This window comes from Leucopleurus acutus (assembly GCF_964270905.1).
Source record: "Leucopleurus acutus genome assembly, chromosome: 16".
NCBI lineage: Eukaryota > Metazoa > Chordata > Mammalia > Artiodactyla > Delphinidae > Leucopleurus > Leucopleurus acutus.
Window position 1 is genome coordinate 8082232 of NC_139158.1, and position 23640 is coordinate 8105871.

Genomic DNA, 23640 nt, shown 5'->3' on the forward strand with positions numbered 1-23640 from the left:
GGGGACCCCTCCAGAAATACAAACGCATTTTCCCTGGTGCCTATCTGATGCTGACCTCAGTGACAAAAGGGCCATATCTCTTATCAGCAGGGTCCCACCAAAGGTGTTGATCACTAACCGTACGTGTCAGCTGGCCTCACGTAGTTTGTGAAAAGCCATACGGAGAGCGTCTCTTCATCCTGTTGGCCATTTTGTGGGATTTCATACAAAATGGCCTTTTCGTAGTTCGGTTTTCCACTTCTGTAAAGCTTTTTCCTTCTACTTTCATTGGGGTTTATGTTACAACCTTACGGTTGCCGTGTGTGTGTGTGTGTGTGTGTGTGGTGTGCACGCACGCCTGTGCCCACTCTACATCAGGCAACGAGCAAAGGACAAGGGACGACTCCACAGTTGTCACCTTTCACTGTGCATGTCTGGGCTCCCTCGGGGCTGCTGGATGCTTTACAGGGGACGTAGTCAGTGAAGGGTCTTAGCCCGTTGGGGCTGCCATGACGGGATACCAGAGACCAGGGGATGTAAACAGCAGACACTTCTGTTTCTCACAGTTCTGAAGCTGGAAGGCCAAGATGAGGCTCCAGCATTTTCTGTGTACGTTGAGGGCTCCCTTCTTGGTTCACAGACTGCCGTCTTCCCGCTGCGTCCTCACATGGCCCCGAGAAGGGCCTCTCAGGGGTCTCTTTTAAGTCACTAATTCCAGTCATGACCTCGACACCTCCCAATAGCGCCACCTCCTGATGCCATCACCGTGTTGGGGGTTAGGATCTCAACATTTGAATTTGTGGGGACACCACATTCAGTCCATGGCAAAGCCCATCAGCCTTCTTCAGACACGACCACTAATAAAATCCTCTCTGTTTTCAGCAACTGGAAGAAAAACTCAAAGGACAGGCTGACTATGAAGAGGTGAAGAAAGAGCTAAAGTAAGTTTGGAGATGCAGCTCGGCCATTCACGAGCCAGGGCTCGTTGGGGACACGTGCTAAGGAAACACCGTGTCAGCGAGGGGGCAGCTGCGGGGCCCCTGGCTCAGGCTCCACCACGGGGCCACATCCGGGGCTACTCACCGTGGCGGGTGTTTGCACTCAGGCCTGTGCCTGAATTCTTTGGACTTTTTATGGAACTCTGTGCATAAAAGTTACCAGTCTGCACGGAATCGGGAGATACTGCCTTTGTAGGAAATATAAAATACGAGCTTACGTTTTAGCTGTAAGTCCCCCAAACAGAAGGAGAACAGAGCAAGGAAACATTTTCCAGTTGAGGCCTCACGCCTCCCTGGCTTAAACTACGGGACTTTGATCCCCCGGCCTCCACCCGAAAGGCAGCAGCTGAAAGCTTGTCACCCTTCGGAGCTGATGCTCACGTCCCCACGCTTAGAAGCTCCCTCCTCGGGCCCCGGCGCCCAGCCTGACCCTCCCGCCTCAAACTCCTTCCCCTGAGCTGCCCTTGGCCCGCCTAGAGCTCACGGGCAGTGCCCCGACAGTGCACACGGCCGCCCCTCGCCCTCCCTCGCCTCGAAGAGTCCCACCCGAGCTGCCCCCTCCTCCCCAGCCAGGTTGGCAAACACTGCAGAGGGGTCCCTGGGCCTGGGTCCCCGCAGGCTCCGGGCCTCTCCCCTGCTGCTGGTCGCCTCTGCTTCCCAGGGGCCTTGCCACCCCCTCGGCATACCCTTCTGCCCCCAGCTGCACCCCGACCCCTCAGCAGACCCCCCAGTGCTCTGCCTGACGGAGGGGACAGACGCGGCTCCCGGAGCCCCTGCCTCGAAACGACTCCTCTGGTCTCGGCTTCTCCCTCCCGTCTCTCCAGGCTGACCCCGCCACGCTGGTCCCTTCCTTCCTACTCCTCCCATCAGCTCGTTTCGCTCTTGCTGACATTTTTAATTTCTCCTTTTAAAATAAGCCTACACCCACTCCCCATGCTGTTCTTCGGATTCTTAATTCCATTCCCTCGGGTTTGCTAAAAAAGCCCACGTGAAGGCCTCTTCGACCTTCTCGCCCCCTGCGTCAGCAGCCTCCTCCCTGGCGGGGTGACTCCCGGGGGCTCCACTCACTTCTCTCCCCGAGCATCCTCACCCCCTGACACAGCGGGCCTCTGCACGCCTCCTTGGACACCCCCTCAACTCTCTGCAGGTCCAGCTTCTTTGAGCTCTGTCCTCTCCCCCACCCCATTTCCGGGAGGTATATTTTTTACTTCTCCACCCGCCTCCTCATCCCTTTCCCTCTTCTTCCCGCCTCAAAAGAAAAAAAAAAGGGCTTCCGTGGTGGCGCAGTGGTTGAGAGTCCGCCTGCCAGTGCAGGGGACACGGGTTCGTGCCCCGGTCCAGGAAGATCCCACATGCCGCGGAGCGGCTGGGCCCGTGAGCCATGGCCGCTGGGCCTGCGCGTCCGGAGCCTGTGCTCCGCAACGGGAGAGGCAACAACAGTGAGAAGCCCGCGTACCACAAAAAAAAAAACGAAAACGAAAACAATGTGTGCCCTCCCTAGTGTTGAATCGAAAAAACTGACTTGAAGGCCTTCTCCCGAGCCCCCGCCCTTCCCAGGCTGAGGCCAGGCCCACACCCCCTCCTCTGAGCTCACCTCTCTCACCGAGAACCAAGGCTTCTTGGCCCCAGGCTGCTCCCTCCCGGGTCTGCCTGCCCGGCCACTCGCCGGCCCTCACCCTCTCCCAGGACAGCCTCCCATATTCCTGCCAGCGCTTCTGCTACATCTGCCCAACACGGCCCCAGCGCAGCCCCATTCAGGTGGCTCTTCTGCTAGAAGGTGTCCCTGGCTTCCCAGTTCCTGGTGATCCACACGCCCTCTGGATGCACGCCAGCGCCCGTTCCGTCCCATCTCTTCCCCTGAGGTCCCCACCGTGCCCCACCCCAGGAGTCTGTAAAGCATTTTGCTCCTTCAAGGCCCTTCACAAACGCTGACATCTCATGAGACACACCCGTCTCCTGCCTGGGTTTTCTCCCGCTGGTGCTGTTTGCCTTCCACCCAGAATCACTGTAGGGTCCCTGAGGATGAGAAGTGGTTCTGAGTCTGCACAGCGCCAGGCACGTAGTAGACTGTCGGTAAACTTGGTGAATAAATGAAGAGAGGGCTTCCCTGGTGGCGCAGTGGTTGAGAGTCCGCCTGCCAATGCAGGGGACACGGGTTCGTGCCCCGGTCCGGGAAGATCCCACATGCCACGGAGCGGCTGGGCCCGTGAGCCATGGCCGCTGAGCCTGCGCGTCCGGAGCCTGTGCTCCGCCGCGGGAGAGGCCACAACAGTGAGAGGCCCGCGTACCGCAAAAAAATAAATAAAAATAAATAAATGAAGAGACACTGATGTTTTCAGTATAAATTCAGACGCACTTAGTCTTTTCTTACATGATCCTAAAGAGGCCCTCAGACAAGAATATAGCTGCAAACAATGTGACAGCCACAAAGAAAAGACAGGCTTGTCCAGACTGCTCGCCTCTTCTCTCCTGGCTGATGCAGTGCGGCCCGAGGCTCTTGTGATTCTCGGTAGCAGCTCATCATAAAACAGAATTATGAGCTCCTCGTTCCCGTTTTGTTAGTTTACACGACAGGGGCCACTACAAAGATACAACCGCGGGGGAGCTACGAGCGGTCGGCTCCTCACTGAACCTCCCGGGGGCCGTGGCACAGAGAGCCCCCTGGGCCCTGGGCACGCTCTGCTCTCCGGATGGCACTGCCGTTGATCTTGTAGAAGGGCCGAGGCTAGAGTCCCAGCTGGGAGAGTGCAGGAGGCCCGGTGCCCGGGATGGAAGCTGCCCACTTTCTCACCTTCCCGCCTCGAGCGTGAGGGGAGCGCCTGGGCTCCTTGGGGCCACATGGACCCACAGGAAGAAAGGAGTGTCCACGTGTGCGGAACGCTGTGAACAGCAGTCCTGGGCACCCGCGCTCACTCAGCTCTCGGACTTGTTGACACAGGCCGAGACCGGAGCAGTTTCCATGGTAAGGAGAACAAAGGAGACGTGAGCCCTCGCGCCCACACCTTGGTAGTGGCTCCTTCCCCAGCCTGGGCTGCAGACGGTCCGCTGCCGCCTTTGAGCCACCCAGCGGTGGGACCTCGCTCCTGGCCCATCCCCGGGCGGCAGCGGCCAGGGGCATCGGTTCCTCTCCCCGGCTTCCTCGTTACAGCCTTTTCAGCCCTTCTCAGCTTTACAAATACATTCCACTTGCAGCAGTGTTACGTCTGCGTTCAACTTAACTTTAAAATTATACTCTGAACAGACCTGGTGTGATTCCATATGGAATGATTTACATGCTGGGCAAGAAACTTTCGCTGGCCAACTGCTAGTCGAATAGTTATTCCAGAGACGCTATCAGATGATAAAGCTGCCAGGGAAGTTGTTAAAGTTGTCAGCTCCTCGGTTCCTGGAGAGCAGGAAGCGGTGACGTGGCCGCTCGTTAGCGCGGCTGCCCCCAAAGGTCCGAGCAGGGCTAACGGCTCTGTCTTGCTCTCCGCAGCATCCTGAAGTCCATGGAGTTTGCTCCGGCCGAGGGAGCTGGGACGCAGGTACATGGTCTCCCTTTGCTTTCCGTGTGCGTGAGCATCCGCGTCACTGCCTCACCGTCGCGGTGTTTCTCCTCAAGGATATTTCGCCAAGTTAAAGCAAATTGTCTTTAACTTAAAAGGGGCAAGAAGAGAAAAGTTAGTGTCTTTGAAACTGGTAACCGCGTTCACGTGAAATTGCAATTTAACTTGGGCAGGTCCTGAGAACGTGGGTACAAACGATTTCAGGTTGTGTTAAACGAGCAGCCCCAAGTGGACTGACTGACTTGGGAATTTTTATTACCTACTGCCTCACGTGGACAAGAAACGGGCAAGATGACAATGGCGCACGGTAACCCAGCGGCCAATTAAAATTTTCAGTCATCACGCGGAAGCCCGCTCCCGATGCCCAGAAGGCGGCCTCTGACTCTTGGTGGCTGGCGCCCAAAAGAGATCCCCTTTGCAGGCCTTTCTGACAGGGCTGTGGTTCCCTTTGCCTAACAAAGCAGAGGTCTAGATGCTCGGATTTGGGTACAGAAGAGGGAACAATGAGCTGTCTGGAGGCTGTGTGAGCCTAGAAAGAGAGAAATTACTTCAGCCGGAATGAGTTATCTCAGAAAGGAACTCGAGTGTTCTCCACGTGCGCGGAGCATCTTCGGGGAGAGGGCGGGGGGTTGGTCAGGTCAGAGCCGGGATCCTGGGGGTCCGGCGGCCCCGCAGTGAGCCCCGCTCTGCCCTGTCTAGGACTCATCCAGGCCCCTGGAGGTACTCCTGCTGGAGAAGAACCGCTCGCTGCAGTCCGAGAACGCCGCGCTGCGCATCTCCAACAGCGACCTGAGTGGTAGGTTGACAGGGTCTCGCGTCCGCTTGGCCCCTCCCGGGGTCGAGGAAGAAGAAGACGAACCGTGAGTCTGGGCCGATGCATGGCGGGCGTCACCGGGCGATGAGAACCTTGACTAACGAGTGTCCGTCTCCTCCTCACCCCCCACCCGCCCCCACCCGCTCCGAGACGGTCCAGGCGAGGCGCGAGGCCGCAGGGCGTCTGCGGAGCGCAGGCAGGGCCGTGCTGCGGGAGAGCCCACGAGGGCGCTCGCTCGCGGACCGTGGCTTTTCTGGTCTCTTCTTGGTTGTGCGGCCTCTCCCGTGGTGTTTCCGGGGCTGCTTCCAGGGCCAGGCCCTGCCCTTCCCGGCTCAGTGGAGCTTTTCTTCCTTTGTCAGGTTTTCCTTGGGAACGCCTCCCCCATCCTTAGCCTTTCTTTGCTCGTCCCGAAGTGGTGGCGTCACTGACTGCTTCGGGTTTGGCAGCTGGTAAAGCGTTTAAGAGTGTCTCGGGCTCCGATGATATTTCATTCTTAAAATGTGCGTGCCTTCGATCGAGCGGACTCGGTGCGGTGCGTTCGCCTCAGAGCAAGTGGTGTGAGAATCCGTTGGTCCCAAAATGTCAGTGTTTGCTGCTCCTCAGGTGGGGCCCTTCTGGTTATAGCTCAAACGCTAGAGGCCCGATGAGAGGCCCGCGACCTGCCGACTCTTTACTGTGTGTGGTACCGGCTCCTTGTCACGTTAGGAGTTTGAGTCTATGTCAAGGGGAACTCTCCAGGCTGCAACGTACAAGAAAGGTGCAAACATGAAATGCATGTTGCTTGTTTCCGGGGGGCCTCGTTTGGCTAATTTAAAAATTCAATTGAAAAACAAACCAACACACCTCATTGGCCCTTGTTAAAAAAAAAAAAAAAAAAAATCTGCACTTTTTTTTTTTCCCTTTTGCGGGGCAAACTTTGCATCCTGGTCTTGGTTTTTTTTCCCTTTTGAATCCCCCATAATGCATTATGTTTGCCCTTCCTTGTAGGGTCAGCCAGGAGAAAAGGGAAAGACCAGCCTGAGAGTCGGCGTCCTGGACCTTTGCCGGCCTCCCCTCCTTCTCAGTTGCCCCGCAACACGGGGGAGCAGGCTTCCAATACTAATGGTACACACCAGTTCTCACCAGCGGGGTTAACGCAAGACTTTTTCAGCTCATCCCTGGCAAGCCCCAGCCTGCCCCTGGCTTCTACGGGAAAATTTGCACTAAACTCTCTCCTCCAACGACAGCTAATGCAGTCCTTCTACTCCAAGGCCATGCAGGAAGCAGGAAGCACAAGCATGATTTTTTCAACAGGTCCATACAGCACAAACTCCATATCTTCCCAAAGTCCATTACAACAAAGCCCAGATGTAAATGGCATGGCCCCGTCTCCCAGCCAGTCAGAAAGTGCTGGGAGCGTCTCCGAGGGCGAGGAGATGGACACTGCAGAAATCGCCCGGCAGGTGAAAGAGCAGCTCATCAAGCACAACATCGGGCAGCGCATTTTCGGACACTACGTCCTGGGACTGTCCCAAGGGTCCGTGAGCGAGATTCTGGCCCGGCCCAAGCCGTGGAATAAACTGACGGTGCGCGGCAAGGAGCCGTTTCACAAGATGAAGCAGTTCCTCTCGGACGAGCAGAACATCCTGGCTCTTCGCAGCATCCAAGGCAGACAAAGAGGTGAGAGACTCATGGGTTGGTGCCCATGCGTGAGCCCGTCATGGAGAGGTGTGTGTGTGTGTGTGTGTGTGTGTGTGTGTGTGTGTGTGTGTGTGTGTGTGTGTGTGTGAGATGAGACATCTGTTGTGCATCACACATCAGGTACAGCTCTCAGTCCTGCCATTGCCGGAGCTCAGGGCCGAGGGGCATGAGCTAAGGCTGTTAGACTTGGGGGGGGGGGGGGTGTCTGGCCTCTGAAAATCGTTCAGCACCTCACGCGTAGTAGACTCGCTATTTCAGTACCATGTACTGAGTCGGAGGGAATTACCTCACGCTCGACGTTCTGATGCGTTTCGTGTCCAGCGATCCTTCCGGCCTTAGGTGCCGGCCTCACGTGGGGAGGGGCCTGTGGGTACCACCCGGCCCTAGAGCAGCAGCATTGGCCGGGGGCAGTCCTCACGCAACGCTGGGTCCACGCGGAGGGCAAGCCGACCACGTGCGCCCCCCTCCTCCCTCCGCACCAGTGGGAGCGAGGCCCACGGTCACACTCCCCGTGTTTACGTCCCGCTAGCGATCTGTCTAGCGTTACCGGCGAAACATGCCTGCCTTGAGTAAAATACATGAAAGTTGTATTAAAACACGCTTCCTACCCCCCCCCCCCCACCGCCCATAAAAAGATAAAAAGTCGTCCAGTCCCTAACTGCAAGAACTCCTTCCCTCTTTAACGACAGGGGATCCTTCTGCTAAGTCAGCAGCGATAGAGAAAGGGGCTCTTCTCAGACGCACTTGAGATGTAGACTCGGAGAAGGGAGACGCTTCAAACGGCGTCCGTTCGCACGAAGGGCACCGAGGCTCTCACGGCGATGTTAGCCGAAATTGACTGTCTCTGCATGATTTATGCGAGCTTGTTCCGGGGCTGGTGGGCGATCCGCTTGGCGGCCCTGCTCCCTCCGTTTGACCCCCGTGGCGCTGGTGCCGCAGGCCGCCACCTAGGTCCATCTGATCCCCTTTGGTGGCAGAGCCGTGGCCTCTGTGAGCCGGTCAGCCAGGGAAGGGCCTCTCCAAAGTTTCTAGTGACTCCCAAGTGGCACAGGCAGCCCTGAGCCCTCTCTGTAGTGACAGCGGCTCAGATTTCATATCACGCAGCCCATAACGTCAACACCACCATCCCCCTGATTGTTTTGTTCTTACCACACTTGTTTTTCAACAGAGAATCCAGGCCAGAGCCTGAACAGACTATTTCAGGAGGTACCGAAACGAAGAAATGGGTCTGAAGGTATGTCGCAGGCAGGTGTTTTTCTTTGCAGTTAGTAACCTAGGAAGCAGCATGTCCTTAGCTGTGTATTTGGGTTAAAACTGTACAGTGTGATTCTGGCCTGGAACCTGATGGAAAAACAGAGCTAGTAAGTATAAAACAAAGCACGGGTTCAAGTACGCACGGCCCCTTCCCCCTGAGCTGCCCGCGCTCTACCGAGCGCAGGAGGGGGCGGCACTGCTAAGATGAGCCCCAAAACGCGAATCCCACACCCGCCCCCCTCTTAGATTCAAATTACGCCTTTCCCCATTTCCCAAGAAGCAGGTGAAAGAGTAATTTGTTGCTCTGAGAAGAATCAGGTGACTGAGTCAGATGAGATACTGCTGCTTCCTTGTACCTTCCCTGAACTCTGAAATGTGTCGAGGGCATGACAGAGGGAAGAGATCCCAGATGGAACCTGCTCGCCAGCCCCCGTGGCACTCCTCGGAGTCGCAGCTTCGATGGGGTTTTGTCCCGGTGGTTTGCCTATTTTTAAATGGTTTAATGTGGCGGTTCACACTGAGTGAGGTAGTGACCGATTCAAACACGTGGACGGCTTCCGGGAAGAACCGGGGCCAGCCCCCGGGCCGTAGTAGCTTCAGCGCATCTGTGCACGTGGCTGCGCGGCGGAGCATCACCATGTGACCGAAAGACGGAATTCTTGTCCTTTAGGCATGTCCGCAGGCCTCTCTCCTTGTTCATAAATTTTAAAAAGATAGTATGTGATAAGAGACCCGAAAATTTTAACTTAAGCCTTCAGCCTCTTCACCTTGTAGAGCAAACGATAGCGAGAGAATCAGCCTCCACCCCTTGCCCTCTCTGCCCATTTTTCCGCTCTGGGATACTGGCCTCAAGGACACATACAAAGCCTTGAACGTAGTCCCAAGCCAAAGCAGCTGCTGGAGTTGTTTTTAAATGACTCACAAACAAAGCGTTGCCTTTTAATCCTTCATCTTTTTTCTCATACCGGATTAAATGATTCGCTCTCCCTGGTCCCACCCAACGGGTGACGTCCAGCTTGGATAATGTGAGAGCTTGTCCCACTGGCCGAGTACTGTCTGACGCCAGGTGGAGGCAGTAGGAAGCCCTTCCTGCCCCGGGGCCGTGGTACCTGCTGTGGAGTTGCACGCACAGCAGGTACAGGTAAACGGGAGGCCACGCCTGCCTCCGTGTCGTCACCGGCCTCCACTCGGCCGCTGGTTATCAGAATGACGTCTTTGTGCAGTCCTAAGTCTTGTTCCAGGTGTGGGTCTGATGTCGTTGGTGTGGCTTCTCCCTGCAGGTAACATCACCACCCGGATCCGAGCCTCAGAGACCGGGTCCGATGAGGCAATCAAGTCCATCCTGGAACAGGCCAAAAGGGAGCTGCAAGTGCAGAAAACCGGTACGGAGTCCAGGTCTTCGACTGCCGTCTTCCACACTTAGTTGAAAGAATTGTCATGAGCGTTCTGGTCAGCAGTAATTAACTTTGTTAAAAAAAAAAAAAAAAAAATAGAATGTATGTTTTCAAGCCTTTAGGCAAGCACAGAGGGGAGCAGGTCTGTGTGATGTCCTATTTTGCTAATAGTTACCATTCTAGGTCATTCCCTAGCATTGACTCAAGAATGTACCCCTGGCCTAGAATCTCCGTGACTTAAATTAGCAAGTACTTTGTATCAGATTCCCTTTTTTTTGCGGTACGCGGGCCTCTCACTGTTGTGGCCTCTCCCGTTGCGGCGGGGCACAGGCTCTGGACACGCAGCCTCAGCGGCCATGGCTCATGGGCCCAGCCGCTCCGCGGTACGTGGGATCTTCCCGGACCGGGGCACGAACCCACGTCCCCTGCATCGGCAGGTGGACTCTCAACCACTGCGCCACCAGGGAAGCCCCCAGATTCCCTTTTTTAAATGCAACACAGACTTTTGCTACTTGGGTATATACTGACCACAGCTGCTTTATGGAACAGACGTTGCCAGAGAGGAGCAGGAAGTGTTAAAGGGTGGATGGCCCCACCTCTGCAGTCAGTCGGCTTCAGGAATCGGCCCTCATAGCTCCCTGAGAGCTGCCTTGTGTAAGAGAACACCCACATTTCAGCTTTCCTGCGGCTGAACTTTGCTTGAGAGGCGCGCCAGGCTGTAGATTCAGCTCAGACCTTCCGCTGGAGAGGAAACCTGAGTGCTCTACCCAGGGTTCGATACAGACACACCCCTGCCCTGTGCCCACGAAGCCCCTGCTCTGTGGAGTCCTTCCACCACAGACGTGGCCGCGAGGCCCCACCAGGCCTGGCTGCAGGCAGCTGTGACCGCTTAGCACCTGCCACCACCTGGTCACTCCCCTGGGTTCCTGAGCTAGGGCCTGCCCACTGCCCCCCACACACACTGGCCCTCCCCCTCCCCCTTGGTGGCCACACCGTAGTCACCCACCCGGAAGGGGATCTGAGCTAACAAAACCACTGGAATTTTGGGATATAGCACATGAGAATGTTAAGTTTAAAGTGATCCCGGAAAGAGAGTCACAGAGCATTTGCACACGTGACCCCCCCCCCGGCCCCGCCCCCCATCACACTCGTGATCATAACTTACCCCTTCGGCTGGTGTGTCACGGAGGCCATGTGGTCGCACAGCAGGCGCGTTGGCCCCTCTATCACTGCTCGGACAGGGTGCGTGAACATTTCACGACGGGGGAAACGTTGGCAAAACAGAGCCGTGAGGTTCTCCCCAGTAACCTGCATGCGGTGGCAGGTCGGGTCAGGATGAAGTGGAGTGAAAAAGCACGGGGCGGTGCCGCCACCGTCTCACCTCTGTGTTTGCTTCGCAGCAGAGCCGGCCCAGCCTTCCTCGGCGTCCAGCAGCGGGAACTCCGACGACGCCATCCGCTCCATCCTGCAGCAGGCCCGCCGCGAGATGGAGGCCCAGCAGGCCGCCCTCGACCCCGCCTTAAAGCCAGCGCCGCTGTCCCAGACAGACATCGCCATCCTGACCCCCAAGCTAATGCCCCCCTCGCCCATGTCGTCAGTGTCCGGTTACTCTCCATTAGCCGTCTCCCTGAAGAAGCCCCCCTCGGCTCCCGACTCCAGCGCCCCCGCTCTGCCCAACCCCCCGGTCCTGAAGAAGGAGTCCCAGGACGTGCCCGGGCCAGACCTCCCGGGGGCGGCCGACTCCGCACAGGGGGTCCTCAGACACGTGAAGAGCGAGCTGGGCCGCAGCGGCGTGTGGAAAGACCACTGGTGGAGCGCCGTCCAGCCCGAGAGGAAGAGCAGCGCTCCCCCCGAAGACCCCAAGGCTGAAGAAGCCAGCGGCGGGAAAGAAAAAGGCGGCGGCGGCAGTGGCGGGCAGGCGCGGGCCGAGCGCGGCCAGCTCCAGGGCCCCTCCTCGTCAGAGTACTGGAAGGACTGGCCCAGCGCCGAGTCGCCGTACTCCCAGAGCTCAGAGCTGAGCCTCACCGGAGCCAGCCGCAGCGAGACACCCCAGAACAGCCCTCTGCCCTCCTCCCCCATCGTGCCCCTGTCGAAGCCCACCAAGCCCTCGGTCCCTCCGCTGACCCCTGAGCAGTACGAGATCTACATGTACCAGGAGGTGGACACCATCGAGCTCACCCGGCAGGTGAAGGAGAAGCTGGCCAAGAACGGCATCTGTCAGAGGATCTTCGGGGAGAAGGTAAGGGACTCGATGTGGGAGCCTGGGTCTTCCCATCTCCCTTCACTGCTTAGGACTGCGTATCTGTCTGGAGGGTGTGGCCATCACCCACGTAGTTACCCAAGGAGCATCGTGGCTCGTCCACTCCCAAACTTCCGGGGAGGCTGGCCGGTGAACGCTCCATTTGCAGCCTCCCCGTTGGGGGCCAGGTTCTGGGTGAGGCCCTCTCACCCTCCGCGGTCCTTTAGACCTCTTGTCTCACACTGTGAGGGGTTGGCAAAGTCGCCATTTGACAGATGAGGAAACCGAGGCTCAGGGAAGTTAACTATGTGCCCCAAGCTAGCAGGTGACTGAATCGAGTTCTGTCCCCCCAGCCAAGTGGAGCCCAGAGGCGCCTCTGCAGGCTGTTTCGGCCAAAAGGATCTGATCTGATCACAGAGAGAGACGACCAGCGTGCAGAGAACCAGAAGGCACTCGATAGAAACAGCAACGTAAAGCGTAGTTGTACCTCTCTCATAATTCAGAACGTGCTTGGGGCACCAGAGGGGTGAAGCAACCTGCCCAGGGATGCACAGCTAGAGGTGGCACGGGCAGAGCTGCACAGAGCCCAGGCTGTGCCCAGGACTGGCCTCGAAGACCCTTGTTTCCACATCGGCCTTCCCTGGCTCACGAAAGGCCATGGTGTGTGGATGGGCTACCAGACCCTTTCTGTTCTTGGCACTCCTGGTCACTGAGATTCTGGATAATGGGGATGTACCAGGCCTGCAGAATATAAGATAAACGTAATACCCCGGGATAGTCTCAGATTAAACAGTGAATTGCTGAGCATAATGAGAAGCGCTCCAGTCCCCTAAAAGACAGCCTCCCCGGGACTTCCCTGGTGGCGCAGTGGTTGAGAGTCCGCCTGCCAGTGCAGGGGACACGGGTTCGAGCCCTGGTCCGGGAAGATCCCACATGCCGCGGGGCAGCTAAGCCCGTGCGCCACAACTGCTGAGCCTGCGCTCTAGAGCCCGCGAGACACAACTACTGAAGCCTCCGCGCCTAGAGCCCGCGCTCCACAACGAGAGAAGCCGCTGCAATGAGAAGCCAGCGCACCGCCACGAAGAGTAGCCCCCGCTCGCCGCAACTAGAGAAAGCCCTCGTGCAGCAACGAAGACCCAATGCAGCAAAAAAAAACAAAAGACAGCCTCCCCAAGGGCCACGTGGCTGGGTCAGCAGGGGCCTGCCCCGCACCTTCCTACCCGCCTTCCCAGGTCCTGCCTCGAGTTCAGTGTTTGCCACGTACTGTGCTGTGAATCCTCGAAACACGGTTGTGAGCTCTTTGTCCCAACTTTGCAAAAGGTGACGGGGTGAATAGAAATGAGGATGAGAATTGAAAGTCCCTTGAAATTTCTAGTTCAGCGTTGTAAAAATATCATTTGAGAACATTTAAATAGACATTTGTGCTCATGCCTTAAATTTAGCAGAGACTTAATAGCATTGAACTTGTTTGGCCCGTGAGTGCAGTTTATTCTGGAACTTGAGAACTTTTCAAAGAGTGATCGGATGCGGCCCCTAAATATCTCTGGGCTGCATCTGTGTCCTGTGGGGGGTGTTTGTGCCCATACATATGTATGGCCATATGTGAGCGTAACGAAGTCGGGTATGTACGTGCAACTTGTCGATCGTCTGCAGTGAGCTTCACTCCCAGGCTGGCTCCTTGGTTGCCACCAGCTCACCTCTGGGCCCCTACCATCGAGCAGGATGTGATCAGAGAGAGCAGACCTTTCTAAATGCCAGGCTGGCCCGGCGCCGGCAGAGGAGACGGGCGCCCGCGTCCCGCCAGCATCCGTCGCTCCTGCTCTAAAGGGGTCCTTGGCCCCCAGCACCTCGGCCTTTGCTGGCGCCACCAGGCAAAGAGCAACAGAGTTTCAGTGCTTCCTCCTCGGGCTGTCAGGACGACAGCCCTGCAGGCTTGGCAGGATCGAGACGCTGGAGGGAGCCCCTCCCCTCCGTTTGCCCACCCTCCTGTCCCTGGGAGCTGAAAGCTGGGACTGTGACCGTGGCTCCCCGTGTCAGGGCATGAGCCCACTGGTGACCTTGAAAAGCTTATCCCCCACCCCAGGCTGTTGCCACCCACCCCCGGGGGCCGGTTCCGTGCTCGGCCCCAGGAGCGCTCCCCATGTGCCACCCATCCCGACCACGCCTCCGCATGGCCACGCGTGTACCACTAACATTCTGCGGCCTCACACCGAACCCAGGGTGCTGATGCTGTGTGTCTTTGGTCGCCATTCCAGGTGCTGGGCCTGTCCCAGGGCAGCGTCAGCGACATGCTGTCCCGGCCGAAGCCGTGGAGCAAGCTGACCCAGAAAGGCCGCGAACCCTTCATCCGGATGCAGCTCTGGCTGAACGGCGAGCTGGGCCAGGGCGTCCTGCCTGTCCAAGGACAGCAGCAAGGGCCAGGTAAGGGCAGCCCCGCCCCGGGCTGCTGCGGGCGGTGGGGGAGGGGAGCCTGTGCGGGGAGACCACCCGCCACGCTGTCAGCTGCTGCCTGAGAGCCGCCCCCCTTCCTCCACCACCTGTTGCCATGGGACTGACTCAGTTTTTGGGAGAGAGAAGATTGTGCCTAGCTAATTTTATAAGCAGCAGAAAATGCGTTACCAATTAGGAAAATGCTGTTTATCCATAAATATAGGTAAGAGTCAAGTAGCTAAATCAGGGCAGCAGGAAAGGAAATCAGCCAGAGGAGCAGAACGAAGGGTCTCGTGGGTGACGGCCTCCGCTGGCTTGCCAGCCAGTGGCCAGCTTCTACCAGCAGCGCCTCGCCTGCCAGCGTGGACGCCCACCCCCCGCCCCGTTCTGGCCCTCCCCGGAAGGAGTGGGTGCCCTCCCTTGGGCCTTTGGGGCCTTATTGCTGTGCTCCAGGTATTAGGAAGCTCTAACCGCCCCCGCAAGTTTGTTTCCTCATTTAACTGTACCCATTTCTCTCGTTTAGTCCTGCACTCCGTGACGTCACTCCAGGACCCCCTGCAGCAGGGCTGCGTGAGCTCAGGTAACTAGCCATGTCCGGTGTTTTGAATGAAACATTTCCCTGCCTTTTGTGTTTTCCTCTGGTCTGTACTGGGGAGACTTGAAGGATCCCTCGTTCCGGATCCGGTGAGCTGAAAACATGGTACCCTCTAGGCAAACTGGCTTCGTCGAGGTCGTAGTTTCTAACGGAGGAGAGAGTCGACGGCCGAGTTCAGGTTCCTCCAGCGTTTTCTTGTTCCTCACCGTGCGCTTTCATCAGTCCGTCGGCTCCTAGGTGTGAGGCCCTGTGTTCGGGGCTGGGGGCTGGGGTCCGAGTCAGAGACGGATTCTGTGCTCAGGGGGCTTCCAGTCTCATAGCAGGGGACAGGGGACAAGGAACGGGCATTGCAGTTCAGGGCGTGACACTCAGGAGAGTGGGGCTGAGGTTGGGGTCCAGCCTGGGAGCAGGTGGTAGAGGGCCTGGAGCCCAGGCCCAGGAGCTGGGGCTGCTTCCGGCGGCATCTGAGAGCCCCGAGGCCTGGTCTTTGAGGTCACATCTCCGCCACGCGGACTCCTGGACACGGCAGCCCGGGCTGGCCCACACCCCTGATTCCGGGACCCCCTCCTTGTCCTTCCTGTGTGCCCGCCTGTGCCAGGCTTTTCCCACCCAGCTCCCAGGAGCAGCCAGCATCGTGAGCTGTTCCTCTTTTTTTCTTTCTTTATTTTTCTAAACATGTTGATTAGTCTCCACATCCCATTGATGCATTGAAAACACAAACAAAGCTAAGTGAGGAGCGTGGAGCCCGCCAGCCTGCTGGAAGTTTGACGAGGGAAAACACGTGTCGTGAGGGGAACAGCTGGGCGGCAGCGGCCTCCGCCGCCTCGGAACTCCAGACCCGCACACAGATGCAGCCAGTGCCGGGCGCCGCTAAGCTCCCGGCTGACGTTCTCCTGTGTTCGGGGTGTTCCGTCTTGAGGGGTGGAAGGCTGTATCTAGCCCAAGCTCTTGGTTCTCTTGGCTGGACCTCTAAATGGAGTGGTTGGCCCTCTGAGAAGGATCAGGTGTACTTCCTTCTCCCTGCCTTTCTGCGTTGGCCAATTTCATTAGCAGGTACTGGGGAACTTACACAGCACTGGCGCCCGTTCAAAACACATTAGAGAAAATAATGGACGCGGTTGTTTGTGCTAGAGCTTTGCGGACGTTTGCATGGGAAGTTCTCCTTGCCTCCTGCTCTAATGGAAAGCTGGCCCCTGTTAAACTCTCCGAGTACCCGCTGCCCCATCAGAGTCGGGACCCAACTTGGCAGAATGTGACTAACGGTTTTTAGATCAAAACCCCTCGTTCCTAAATAAAAGAAGAAACCGCCTGCAGTCCCAGGTCGGCTGCGATGGATGCCAGAACCTTCCCCGTGTCGGAACAAATCCTTAAAGAATGGCTCTTGGCTTTCTATTGTATAGCGAGCACTCGCTGCTGTGCTGCAACATTCCTATGACAGCCACGTTTCCAACCTGGGAACAGCTCACAGGGCTCCTCAGAGGGACGTAAGTGATATTTGTAAGAGATCAAATTACTTTATAAAATAAGGAGATCTAAACTCTTGGGGAGCCTGCAGATTGAAGGAGGGAGGGAGGCAGGAGGCAGTGAGCCCCTGGGTACAAGTGAGTGCTGCAGAACTTCCCCCTGCTTTCTGTGAAGAGGCCCAGGCAGGCCTCTCTGTGTCATCTCCGCAGGACGGGAGGTGGATGGCCGACCTCTCACTCGACGCGCCTGTTGTGAGTCAGCAGTTGGGAAGCCATCCGTAGAAGTAATAACTATGGTGATTGTGGAGAAAGGTGGAAAACTTATTTCTTACATTCTAGGAAAATAGAAATTTTTTTTTTTAAGTCACGATGGTAGCTAAGCGAAAATGTTTCTCTGGATCAGGAGAGACTAGAAAGTGCTTGTCAGAATGAAAAGACAGATGATCACATAGCGGCAAGACTGTGGGCGGCAGCTTTCCTTGTTTGAAATTTCTTTACTATCAGCGTTATCCTTTCAGGAGTGTTTCTAAAAATTAAAGTAGCCGTGCCTTTCGGTATGTGGAATTCAGATTTGAAAAACAGAATTCTCTTATAATGATGAGTGTTGGTAAATCAGTGGGATGAGTGACTATTGGAGACGCCGGGATCTTTGACAGCCTAAAAAATCAGTGTCTCGACTTCCCTGGCGGTTCAGTGGTTAAGACTCCGTGCTTCCAACGCAGGGGGCGCAGGCGGGGAGCTAGGATCCTGCATGCCGCGCGGTGTAGCCAAAAAAAACAGTGTCTCGGAGGAAGCATTCAGCATTGCCCCCCAAAAGGCAGGGGAGCAACGCCTCTGGCCTAGGATTTCTCCAGGATTCTGATTCCCTGCTCTCGCCGTGGCTACCACGGAATCCTTCCAAGAGGCCCCCAGACCCAGAAAGATACTCTGTCCTTGGTGGCTCCATGAGGCCTCTGCCCGGGGCAGCTCAGCATGGTGGCAGCAGATGGCTGCAGGAAGGTAATTCTGACCCTGGGTTGGTCTGTTCCTGAATATTGGTGAGAAACACTCAGTGTCTGAGAATCCAGGCTGCCGAACTGGCCCGGCCATCGGTTCAGCCTCCCGGGTGTGGAAGGACTTTGGAAGACCCACCTTCTGTCCACAGCCTCGGTCTGAGCAGAGATCGTGTGGGTCTAATGCAGGGCTCTGTGCTTAGTTTCCATGGCGATGAGGTGCCCCGGGGGTGGAGGGCCTCACTCAACTAAACAGCAAACTGCTGACACGGGACTCTGTTTTCCTCGCTAAGAATTGCCGTCCGCCTCTTTCTGCCCAGCCCTGTTGCCCTCAGCATCTCCATTTTCCTTAATGATTTCTGTGTCAAACTTGCCGATCAGGTTCATGATAAAGGAGAGAGAAACTGAAGTTTCCAGTGCCTCATCACTTTTTCCTCCTGGTGGTTGTAACCATTTCTGAACGTTCCTTTGATGATTCGAGACGTGGGGTGATGGCCCTGGACACTGAGGAGAACTGATGCCACTTTCAGCGAGTGACCTGCGCTGTTGAGGCCTTGAGGAGAACGGAGGGTTCCATGCCAGTCATATGAGTAACTTAAAAAAAAACAAAACCGGTTTTTAAAGGCCAGAACTTCAGATCAGTTACCTGTTCCTGTATTTCCTGGTGGTCTAGTTTCACTTTTTTTTTAATATAAATTTATTTATTTTTGGCTGCGTTGGCTCTCCGTTGCTGCGCGCGGGCTTTCTCTACTTGCGGCGAGCTCTTTGTTGCGGTGCGAGGGCTTCTCATTGCGGTGGCTTCTCTTGTTGCGGAGCGCCAGCTCTAGGCTCGCGGGCTTACTTGCTCCGCAGCATGTGCGATCTTCCCGCACCAGGGCTCAAACCCGTGTCCCCTGCATTGGCAGGCGGATTCTTAACCACTGCACCACCAGGGAAGTCCCTCTATACACGTGTTTCTGTTGGCTTCTTTCGAAGTCCCCAGTGTCTTGGGTTGTCGTTAATAATATGGCAAGACAGAGGTGCAGGTAGTCCTTTGGGATTGGTTCTCCGAGTCTCGCGTTTGTTTGTCTCGCATCCCAGCTATCATGCATGCTCGCCCTGCGTAGCAGTAGCAGTGCTCAGGAGAAGCAAAGGAAGCGCTCAGAGAAGGAGAAAGGAGGGACCAAGTAAGGCTTGTTTTCTCTGAGTGTGGCCTGTGGTCATTGCTTATCAGTTAGGAGGGTGTTTCTCTTTTAAAGAAGAAAACCTTGAGATGTAGTGAAGGTGTACGTGTGTGTATCCGTGTAGGCAGTACGTAGGTACCTAGTTAGATGTGATCCACAATTGGATTTTTTTTTTTCCTTTTCATTCCTTAAAGCTCATTTCATATTCATGGTTCCTTGGTGTGATTAATCCTTTTGCCCCAAGGGAAAGAAGGAGACAAGAGACAACTCCAAAGCGGGGAGAAAGAAAGGGGAAGGAACAGATTTTTCCAAACGCGACTCAGTCACTCATCACCTTATGGAGAATTGACAGGAGTTGCCCGTGCGCTCAGCTTTGTAACTTTTTACTCTGGGAGCACTTCGTTACTGTAGCTCACAAGCTTCCACGCCCAGATGGATTATTGCAAGCCGTACCGACGAAAGGATGGCCCAGTCTCCTCGGATTAATTATAAAATACCCAGCTTTTTCCCAGCGTGTCAGGCAGGAACTGCGGGTTCCGGAATCTTCTCTGGCTGTGGAGAATTCCATGGCTCCTCGTCACTGTTCTCACTCAGCCGACCGCCAGTTCCCTCTTGAGAAGGTAGCAGCTGCGTCCCTCTCTAACGTGGGTGGTCCCACGTGTGCCCCCCCCCCCCCCCCCCGTGACATGAGCACCACGGGGCTGTATGCTGCACATGGCCTTACGCAGCCGGAGAGTCCCAGGGCCACAGCTCCCAGTTAGGGACAGGCCAACCTTCCTTTTTAATGTGCGGCTCTTGCTCGGTACCCATGAAATGACCAGGAGAACACGTCCACGGTTTTAGTGCTTTAAACTCGGCTTCCTTGAATAAGCAATCAGTTCCTCAGTTTTGGTGACTAAGTCAGGGTGGGGCATTTGCATAGCACATTAATAAGAAGAGGAAGGGCTGGTCGAACCCCCAGAGAATTCCGTGGCACCATCTAAAGGAGGCAGAACGCTTTGTTCAGTGCCCTAGACTAGAACTGAGTTGATATTTTTTCCTTTCTTTTTTTTTCTTCTCTTTCATGGAAATACGTCAGTGAAAGTAACTATTGGTGCTCTCTGAAAAGAACTCTTCTAACCGTCATTTATTTTGAATACCTGAAAAGATTTGTATATACATCACTGATGTATACATGGCCGTAGGCAACAGATCAAAAACAAAAGAGAATTCTGGAAAGCCACGTGTGAGCTAGGAAGTGACCCCTCCTGAGCAGGTGACTGCTCTGCTCATCACTAGTCCTGGGGCTCAGCCTCCGCCCCCCACTCACCGGCCATGAACTTGGCGGCCAGAAGAACTGAGTGCTCATTCATTTCTCTCTTTCTTGGTTGTGCCCTGTACGATGGCATTTCAGTGTTACCAAGAGTGCCACGATAAAGGAGTTGTCTGTCCTGAGATCAGAAAAGTCAGGTTTCTGGAATCAGACGCAACCTGCCTTAACGTGTGTCTGTCATCTAGTACATGTGGGCGCAGGCCGGTGGGGAGGCCCGTGGTGCTGAGGGCGCCCCAGGAGGTGGCTGGGCCGTGAAGGGCGAAGGGGTCAGGGCGGAGAACATTCCAGGTGGAGAGCTCTGCGGGTGCGAACGTTCATCGATGGCTGAGGACGGGGCATGGGCGGAACCTTTGAAAACAAGCGAAAATAGTAGAAGCCCCGACTTAGAGGCCTTCTGTTTTTCTTTTAAAATAACAGGAGGAAAGTGGATTACGGAGGAGTTTTGTCTTTTCTTTATGTAGAATAGGGTTCCTGTTGCCGCCTTAAGGCCCGTTATGATAAGAAAAAAAGTATGGCGATCAGGACAGAAGGGGGCCTCCTTGCTCCTCTGAGGTGCCCTCCGTCACCTGCCCCCGTGGCGGCACTGGGCCCCAGGATGCCCAGCCTGCCGCCCCGTGGGCGGCTCTTCATTGAGAGGAGGTGGGCTTCCAGGGCAGGGAGAGGCAGGCTGGGACTCAGCGCCCCCAGGAGCGGCCTCGGAGGGCGGGGCGGGGGGCAAGGCTGTAGCGAGGTAGGACGGCTTCTCATGAGCTCCCCGGAAGCTGCGGCTCCCCGCGTCACCTCCGTGCCTGCGCTGCCTTTTCAGCTCTCCTAGCGGTTCCGGGCATTTGTGGGGTTCCTTGTGGCGCCTGAGCACGACCCTGAAACTTCCTTCCCTGCAGCATTAACCAGGAAGGCAGAGGGAGCACGGAGAGGCCCTTTCACTCCTGGGACGCCGCGGGGTGGGGTGGGGGGTGGTGAGGGTGGTGGTGGAGCCGAACCGGCCCAGCCTGCCCTCCCCTAGGGCACACTGCACCCGCAGGCCCCGCACAGGCATCCCTGGAGCAGCAGCCACTGAGCCAGCCAGCCCACTCGATGGTTTCGTCTCAAAGCAGCAAATGCTGTCACCACGATCCCCGGGAAAGGCTGCTTCTGCACAAGTCAGCCCCCAAGGGTCTCTGTTCCTTAAGTGGGATTTGTCACTGGGTCTCTCCAAAAAAAGACGAGAGAATCACAGTAACCCAGAGTAAGAAACTTTTATTTTTAATTATGGTTTGTGGGTTTTGGGGGTTGTTGTTTTTTTTTTCTTTGAATAAGTAAAATGCATCATGGCTACAAAATGCAGGATTTAAAAGAGCTTACACCCTTTTTCAAAAATAAATCGCCCTCCTCCCTCATCCCCAGGCCCCCAGGTGCTTTCCCCCAAGGCCCTCCTGTTCGTTTCCTTCAGAGAGTCTCTGCATCTAGATGTTCGTTGCACGCAGAAGGGAGCACGCAGTGCTCAAGGTGTGCTTTGCTTTTCTTACCTGGCAATAGTCTGTAGAGACTGCCCTAGGCTGGAACATAAAGAATTTCCTCCTCTTTTCACTGCTGTAGGGAATTCCTGTATCTGGACATACCATACTTTATTTAACCAATCACTAGTGAGAGATATTTAGATTAATTTTTTTTTTTTTTTTTTTTGCGGTACGCGGGCCTCTCACTGTTGTGGCCCCTCCCGTTGCGGAGCGCAGGCTCAGCGGCCACGGCTCACGGGCCCAGCCGCTCCGCGGCATGTGGGATCTTCCCGGACCGGGGCACGAACCCGCGTCCCCCGCATCGGCAGGCGGACTCTCAACCGCTGCGCCACCAGGGAAGCCCCCAGATTGATTTTTAACGGCAGAACCTAAGAAACGATCCTGCGGCGAGCAGCCTTGAGCACGTGTGAGCAGCAGCAGGACGCGGTGGCTCAGAGCCAACTGCAGAGGGCTCGTCTCATCTCGGCCACTGAGCTCCTGTGTGGCCTTGGGCAAGTGACTCGACCTCTCTGTGTCTCCATTTCTTCTTTAAAATAGGAAAAATAAAGTACCTATCTCCTAGACCTTCAGGAGTTTTAAATGAGTTCATGTATAAAAGCCTCCAGGGCAGTGGCTCGCACAGAGGAAGTGCTAGTTGAGCGTTTGCTTTCCTACTGCTGCCCTTGAAACCACTGCCGTTATGTCATTTCGTGCGCACACAGATAGCTATAGAACAATGTACGTGCACACATGAAACGTCAGGCTCCTGGCTTTAAAGCAGAAAGCGGGTCCAGCACTCACTCCTTGGGCGGAGACTGTCAAGGGAGAGCCTTGCTGGGTGGCAGCCGGCGCAAAGGGTCAGCTGCAGGATGACCTTCATGCAGTTCTCCAGATTCCTGGCTTCCCTGAAATGCCGTCCATCTTTGAACATTGTGTGTCCGCCTGCCATTCCATGAAGTTCACCCAAAATCTTGAGCTTCAAGAGTAAGACTACAGGGCTTCCCTGGTGGCGCAGTGGTTGAGAGTCCGCCTGCCGATGCAGGGGACGCGGGTCCGTGCCCCGGTCCGGGAAGATCCCACGTGCCGCGGAGCGGCTGGGCCCGTGAGCCGTGGCCGCTGAGCCTGCGCGTCCGGAGCCTGTGCTCCGCAATGGGAGGGGCCGCAACAGTGAGAGGCCCGCGTACCGCAAAAAAAAAAAAAAAAAAAAAAGAATAAGACTACAGGTCATCGCTCAGGCCATTTGGGGCAAACTAGTGCCGAGCCAGACCATCTCGTCTGGATACAGGGGTGGCTGTGGGCACAGGGGAGCGGCAGCGCCGTCCCGCTCTGGGCTGCGTGGCCTGGGCCCTCGGTGCTGGCACGCCCCAGCTGCCCGTTAGGAGAAGGCCCCGGCAGGCCTTCGTCACGGGCCTCTGGACACGGCTCCTTTCTCTTCCCCGTAGACTTTCTTTGGAGAAGGGAATTTGCAGTACATTGGGCATTCAGTCCAAGAGGCAAAAGTAGGTCACAGGTGCAAATGAGGACTTCAGTTTTCAGTGGTTTGCTTCCAGGGAAGGATGAAGAAGCGTAAATGCTTAAAAATCCTCAGGTAAATTTTAAAAGGCGGTAAGAGTACAATGAAGAAACTCATATACTTGCACCTTTTATGTGCCAAGCGCAGCACTAATACCTTTGATCCCTAAGTGGATCAAAGTGGAAATGATTTATAAATAAATTTATTAAATAATAATAAAATAAAATCAGATCCAAGATGAACACTTAACAGAAAATCAGATGCCTCAGTTACCCCAAGAGGCATGCCCTTGTGTTCAGGCTGGGAGCTGGGCAGAAGGGAAGGGAACCCAGCAACAAAACAGTGGCATAGTCAGAGCCCGGTTTATGAAGTTTTGCAACAGAAAGTGGCCTGTGATGCGGGTCCATGCTGCTTTGAAACCCCTTCCAGGCTAGATCCAAGGAAGGTATGCGCAGGGGCCCAGGGTTCTGTCCCTGCAAGGACAGCCCCGCCCTTCAGCTTCATGCCCTCTCCCTGCTAGCGGCCCTCAGCCAGCCCAGGACCTGGGGCCCAGCCCCCTGCTGACCGGTCCCTGGGCCAGGGTCATGCTCAGGAGTGAGGAAGGGGGTCCCAGAGAGAACGAAGCAAGCCAGGCGGCTTCCGTCACCGGCTTCATCTTGATTTTTTGTTCTTCCCTTTGGAACTGGATTCCTAAATATAGCCCGAGTCTGAATTGGCAGATGTTGGGTTTGTCCTTTACAAGAGGGCCAAAATTAGTCTGTCATTTGGCACCTAAATAAAGCAGCCAAACT

At 55.8% G+C, this 23640-nt stretch overlaps 1 protein-coding gene across 10 annotated transcripts in view; it reads left to right on the top strand.

Annotated features, from left to right (window-relative positions):
* CUX1 (cut like homeobox 1) overlaps nucleotides 1-23640 on the top strand; it is a gene marked incomplete at its 5' end in the record, with an annotated part of 375083 nt that overhangs the window by 298307 nt on the left and 53136 nt on the right. For 4 of the 10 annotated variants that reach the window (XM_082857322.1, XM_082857323.1, XM_082857319.1 and 1 more), the window contains 9 exons: nucleotides 862-920; nucleotides 4456-4504; nucleotides 5225-5321; nucleotides 6327-6998; nucleotides 8188-8253; nucleotides 9554-9655; nucleotides 11068-11906; nucleotides 14162-14327; nucleotides 14860-14916. In XM_082857322.1, coding sequence (XP_082713448.1) covers nucleotides 862-920; nucleotides 4456-4504; nucleotides 5225-5321; nucleotides 6327-6998; nucleotides 8188-8253; nucleotides 9554-9655; nucleotides 11068-11906; nucleotides 14162-14327; nucleotides 14860-14916 — 2107 coding nt within the window. The remainder of the gene's footprint in view (nucleotides 1-861; nucleotides 921-4455; nucleotides 4505-5224; nucleotides 5322-6326; nucleotides 6999-8187; nucleotides 8254-9553; nucleotides 9656-11067; nucleotides 11907-14161; nucleotides 14328-14859; nucleotides 14917-23640) is intronic. The other 6 variants (XM_082857325.1, XM_082857326.1, XM_082857328.1 and 3 more) reach the window with 4 other exon arrangements.